The sequence below is a fragment of the Chlorella variabilis genome, assembly GCF_000147415.1.
Source record: "Chlorella variabilis unplaced genomic scaffold CHLNCscaffold_23, whole genome shotgun sequence".
In the NCBI taxonomy this organism is placed as follows: domain Eukaryota; kingdom Viridiplantae; phylum Chlorophyta; class Trebouxiophyceae; order Chlorellales; family Chlorellaceae; genus Chlorella; species Chlorella variabilis.
This window is the reverse complement of record NW_005435065.1, coordinates 727,610-733,116: the sequence shown is the minus strand read 5'-3', so window position 1 is coordinate 733,116 and position 5,507 is coordinate 727,610. Positions and strand designations below refer to the sequence as shown.

Genomic DNA, 5,507 nt, shown 5'->3' with positions numbered 1-5,507 from the left:
GCGGTGGCGGCGGCGGCTGCTCGCCGCGCCTCCGTGCTGCCGCGTTAGCGGCTGCTGGCGGGGCGGAGCGCTGCGCACGGCGCTGTCGGCCAGGCTGGGGCGGGACCGGGGTGGGCTGTGGCTGCTGCTGCCTGCGCGCCTCCCGTTCGCGCAGCTCGCTGGGGCTGAGGACGGGCCCAAGGGTGATCCCAGTACCCTTGAGCCGCTTGCTGCCAGCCAGCACAGTAGCAGCCATGGCGGCGGGCAGCGACGCCTCAAGCGCCATCCGCCCATTCCGCGTGATCCACACCCGCTGCACCCGCACGCCGCTGACTGACATGCTGTAGAAGGCGTGCAGCCAGCCGCAAAGGCGTCTGCAGGCATGCTCGTGTGTGGGAAGGCATCCAGCGGCAGCCTCCGCTGCCAAGCCGGGGAGCCCTATCACCGCAATCTCAGCTGTCTGCTCGCCTGTGGGTGGCGCTGGGTCCCGCGCAGGCTGCAAGCTGCCCTCGAGCGGCACGTGCCGAACACTGGGTTCGGCATGCCGCGGGGGGCGGCTGTCGCCGCCGGGCCGCGCCTCTACCAGGCGCTTCTCCACCCATCGCAGGAGCACGAGGAGAGCTGCTGCCGAGAACAGGCCCAGAAACAGGCCGACGGCCGCTGCCACTGCTAGCGCCTCTGAGAGAGTGAAGGAGACGACTGCGTCGAGCATTCTGTGCAATAACTGTGCAATAACATTGTTGTTGATGAAGAAAGAAGATGGCTGGGGTAAAAACACATGGGCGCCGCATCAGCCAGCCAGGGTTGCGCACTTGCTCACCTGAATGCTCACGTAGCGCCCAAACTTGGGCACCGTACATGTGTAAATGTCAGACCCGTCATCACCGGCAACAAAGTTGCATTTGTCCTGCACGAGCGTGAGTCAATGCTCGACATTCATTCCATCTGCAATGCATTACATCCCCAGCACTGCTGTGGCTGGCAAGCTGCTGCACGGCGCTGGGCTGCGGCTCCGCTGCACCTGATACCCTTGGTGGCTGTAGCACAGGGTGGTGTCGTTGAGCGCTGGGTCTAGCTTGCCAGTGATGAAGGGTTCTGTGTGGGACACATGTATCGTGAAGTTCTGCAGCCGCTTCCACAACTGTTCGCCGGTGTTGGTGACGTCGCAGCGGTTGTGGATGCGCACTTTGTGCACATCTGTTTGGAAGCCAAGGTCCACATACCACCTGAAGCGCATCGCAGAAGAAAGAATGGTGGAGCGATGCAGCAATCCATGAGAGGTGAGCGCGTGCCTTCAAACCAGGACCTGTCTGCATCATGCAAAATGACCCATCCCCAAAAGAGCCTGCACCCGATCGGCCTGCACCAGATCGGCAGCCTGCACCCGATTGGCAGCGCTCACCAAGGGCGCTCCTCCTGCAGGGTGTGGGTGCAGGTCTGGGATGCACCAGCCACGGGAATCCAGAAGGGGCTCTTGTTGCCATCTACAGCATTGCTGTAAATGGAATTTTCCTGACTGGACCCACTGGCGGGTTTAAACTGCATCGGCGGAAACGGGTGGGTCATAATCAGGACAAGCTTCGTCTCAAGTGCCGCCTCACCGCACCGCACACACTACACACACATCACCACCACCACCGCCAGCATTGCAAAGCCTGTAAGGCTCAGCGCTCACCCTGGCCAGCTCGAAGAGCCCAGAGACATGGCACGAGCCGCCTGGCCTCTCGCACTCTTGGCCCCAGACCTGGAAGGGGCAGCAACAACCCCCCATAGCAAACTAGGTGTGTTGTGCCCTCCCACCAGCACCGCCAGCATGCGTGTACCCTGTATGGAGGCTATGCATAGGCCTCCCCTCCTCACCTCCACCTCACACATAGCTAGAACCGAGGTTGGCTCGTCGTTCACAATCTGCATGGGCAGAGCATGGAGCGGTGTCAGCTGGGCATGTCTCCTGTTTGCATGTCGGTCTGCTGTTTGCTTCACCCAGAGCTCCCATGCACCCAGCCTCTGCAGGCAGAACTGCCTCCTCACCTGCACTGTGACGTAGCGCCCGTACTTGGGCCCGCCCTGGCACATATAAGTCTCAAAACCGCCACCGGCACACCCGTCCTGCATGGCACAACGTGGCAGCTGTGCTACATTAAGCATGGACACATCTCGCTCCCTTTGCAGACAGGCACACACATGGATGCCGGCTTTGTAGGTGCACAGCGTGGCGCCGGTGAGAGCGCCCGCTGCCACGCTGGTGTCGCCGTCGCCGTCCCACGGCTTCACATTGGTCACATGTATCTCAAAGTCGCGCAGGCGAGCTGCATGAAGAGCCGGCGCAAGGCATCTGGTCAGGTAGCTACCGAAAGCATGTGCAACACGTCCTGGCATGCAAGCACTGATGAGCGGCAAGGCAGGGTGGCGGCGGTCGACTGAACCCCTGTGCGCCCCCAAACTGCATGCATGCGACATTGGCCATGGGCAGCTCACAGGAGCAGCAGTCGCAGCGCGTGTAGATGGTGACTGCCACGACGTCGAATGGCTGGTCCAGGTCCACAAACCACCACGGCCTGAGTGTGCCGGGTTGGCCAACCCCTCTGTCCCCGGTGTGTGTGCACTGCAAGTTGTTACCATCCCAAGAGGTGCTGCGCTTGCCATCGACGCCCAGCCCAGGCACGACGGAGGGGTCTAGCCTGGAGGAGCCATACGCATACCCCCTTCCCTGCAGCCAGGCACACTAACATATGGCAGAAGCGCTCCATGCATCCTGATAGGCGGGCCCGCTGGCTCACGCAAGCAGCCCCCCTGCTCCCCGGCACTGCAGTGCAGGCAGCATGGGCAGGACAGCAAGTCGGGCTCACTAGTGCCAGGTTCTTGAGTGGGGTAGGCTCGCAGTTGCCGGCTTCATAGGCGTAGCGGGGGCAGCACCTGCACGCAGGGTTGCAAGGCAAGGAGGCAGGCAGGCATCAGGACTTTCAGTTTCAAGCTCAGCAAGCACACGCGAACCCCGCGTCCCCCTCCCTCTAAATCACACACACAGTGATGTCTGTGCACTGCCCCACCTGTACTCGACCACCAATGTGCGGTTGGAGGGACACCAGGCCGGGCCGGCAGGGGGGTTGAGCAGCTCGTTGGAGGGCGCCAGCACGCAGGCTTGCCGGCCTTGGCAGACGGCCCGGATGTAGCTGTCCACATCCATGGTTGCACAGAAACCTTGGCTCTGCCCATATGTGGCCTTGATGACCTGGCCCACCACATTTCCTGGCCCGCAGTCAATGGTCTTGTTGGCATTGGCAGGGATGACCAGCCTGGGCAGCACCGGTGGCGGGAGAGGCTGGGCAGGGGGTGGGCGGGGCGGGCGAGGCGGGCGAGGAGGGCGAGGAGAAGGTCTGGGGGGCGCCGGTGGCGGGGGCCTTCCAGGTCGCGGGCAGATGACATCTGCAGGCAATGCAGCGTGGGGTAATCAGCGCCCCATGTGTGTGTGTGTGTCCCGCCCGCCCACGGTTACTGAACTGGCAGCAGTTGCTCACAATGGGGAACTGTGGCAGCTTTGCTGTAGCCTTTCATCGACACATGGACCGCAGTCAGGTTTTGGAGGTTAATGGCTGCAGCCAGGAGAGCAGGTAAACGTCTGAGCAGGGCATGTGGACATCGAATATTGCAATGCCAATGGAGTATCAGGTGCAGGGTACACACACCGCACTGCAGTCATCCACAACCGCCGGTCCACTCACCTCCGCTGAGCTCTTGATCCATGCGGATGCTCCAGGTGGCAAAGGGCGACAGCGCGATGAAGTACTGGCTCATGGGGGTAAGGTCTATATCGCCACAGTTAGGTGGCGGGCTGTTCCATGGACTCACCAGGTTGGCCCTCTGGGTGAGCACGTCGGTATTGGTGTTCCAGTCGATGCGCCCCGAAGGGGGAAGGGGAAGGTAGTATGTCTGGCCAGCCAGCCGCCTAGTGAGCGTGTAGTAATACGGCTTCAGCTGAGCATCATACATCACCACCTGCCCGCCGTGCCCCACCTGCAGGATTTTTTTTGTGCGAGGAAGCATGTTCATCATGCTGATGCCACAACAGTTTCTTCTTGTTGCCCCCGAATTGGCCTGCTGCACACAGCCAGCCCCGCACCTCCAACGTCACAAACGTTCTATCCTGAGGACTTGCTCCCACCAAGGTGACATACACCTCGTCAATCAGGACGTGAGCCTTCCTCCTCAGCTGGAAATTGCAGGGCGACACAGTGAAGGTAAGTCCACCTTCTTCCAACTCCAGCTGCTCACGCAGGTTGAGGGTGGAGCTGTTGGTGAGCGTCACGATGTCTCGCAGGAACAGCGGCTGGAATTGTTCGCCTTTCTGCACCACAGCCATGATTGAAACTCAACAAAAGCACTACCACAGCCAACCACAAGTTCAACAAGGAACGTGCATCCCAAGGCGCAGTCACTGAGGGCAAGCGCACCTCTAGCGTCTGCAACATGACGGCGTTGATCCTTTGCTGCATTTCTTTCAGCACAGCTTGTGTGGGCTTAAAGTCTGGTAAAGCAAGAACTAGCTTGCAACATAGACTCCCCGCCGAAACGGGACGGGAACCGGGCGAAAGCAGAGAAAGCAATAAAACAGGGGTGGAGCAAGGCGACATGCAACGCAAGCAGCTGACAGGGCACGCATCGAAACGTGTGTATGACTGGCAAAGTGGCATGGCGCATTGGGGAGAAACGCAACGGTACGGGAGCATGGGCTGGCCAAACGGCAGTGCGGAACGCTAGGTCACTAGAAAAGCAGGGAAAGGCGCACTATGTATGCAATGAGGGCAGCCCCGGCTCGGGGCCGTTGAGAAAGCAGTGGGCGGGAGGGGGGAGGCCCCGGTGTGGGCGGGCCCCATCGAGGGGGGATGGGGCGCGCAAGCGGCCAGATGGGGCGGGGCGCGGGCGGCAGTGGAGTCCTGCGGCTGGGTGGGATATAGGGCAATGAGCGTTGAGCAGTGTGCGATGAGCAATGAGCAATGAGCAGTGAGCAGCCCCTCCCTAAACAAAGTGAAGCGCAGGACGGGGTCCGGTGGATGGGAGGCAAGGAAACGCGGGGGGTTGCCACGTGCGCTACCGCCGCCGCCGCAGGCAGCACCCCTGCGGCGGCGGCAGCGGCAGCAAGCCGTGGACCCAAACGCCGTGCCGCCGCCGCCGCAGGCAGCACCCCTGCGACGGCGGCGGCAGCAAGCCGTGGACCGAAACTCCGTGCCGCCGAGTCCCGTGGCTGTGGCCGTGGGCTTCTGGCAGGAAACTACGGCCGCAGCTCGGCAGCACGGGGGCGTCGCAGCGTGCCGCCGCCGCCGCCGCGCTGCCCCCCGGGCACGGCGGCGGCGGCAGCAAGCTTGGGCCCAAACGCCGTGCCGCCGAGTCCCGTGGCTGCGACCGTAGACCGTGGGCCGGAAACTGCGGCCGCAGCTCGGCGGCACGTGGTTCTGGTCAAATCGCCAAGCGTGCAGCAGCGCCGAACCACGCTTCCCGGCCTCGGCGCATGCCTTCAGGGGCCCCCTATC

General features: G+C 62.3%; 2 protein-coding genes across 2 annotated transcripts in view; both read right to left on the bottom strand.

Annotated features, from left to right (window-relative positions):
* CHLNCDRAFT_139195 (hypothetical protein) overlaps nucleotides 1-1,216 on the bottom strand; it is a gene marked incomplete at both ends in the record, with an annotated part of 2,657 nt that extends 1,441 nt beyond the window's left edge. Inside the window, 3 exons of the mRNA XM_005844309.1 lie at nucleotides 107-655; nucleotides 800-886; nucleotides 1,001-1,216. Of these exons, the coding sequence (XP_005844371.1) occupies nucleotides 107-655; nucleotides 800-886; nucleotides 1,001-1,216 (852 nt within the window). The remainder of the gene's footprint in view (nucleotides 1-106; nucleotides 656-799; nucleotides 887-1,000) is intronic.
* Nucleotides 1,217-1,377: 161 nt separating this feature from the next.
* Nucleotides 1,378-4,339, bottom strand: CHLNCDRAFT_139194 (hypothetical protein; the record flags this gene model as incomplete). Its single annotated transcript, XM_005844308.1, has 11 exons — nucleotides 1,378-1,395; nucleotides 1,655-1,723; nucleotides 1,840-1,887; nucleotides 2,011-2,088; nucleotides 2,164-2,288; nucleotides 2,458-2,689; nucleotides 2,829-2,895; nucleotides 3,030-3,301; nucleotides 3,541-3,572; nucleotides 3,702-3,993; nucleotides 4,100-4,339. The coding sequence occupies 11 exons, from the start codon at nucleotides 4,337-4,339 to the stop codon at nucleotides 1,378-1,380; spliced, it is 1,473 nt and encodes a 490-aa protein (XP_005844370.1).
* Between the last annotated feature and the right edge of the window lie 1,168 nt (nucleotides 4,340-5,507).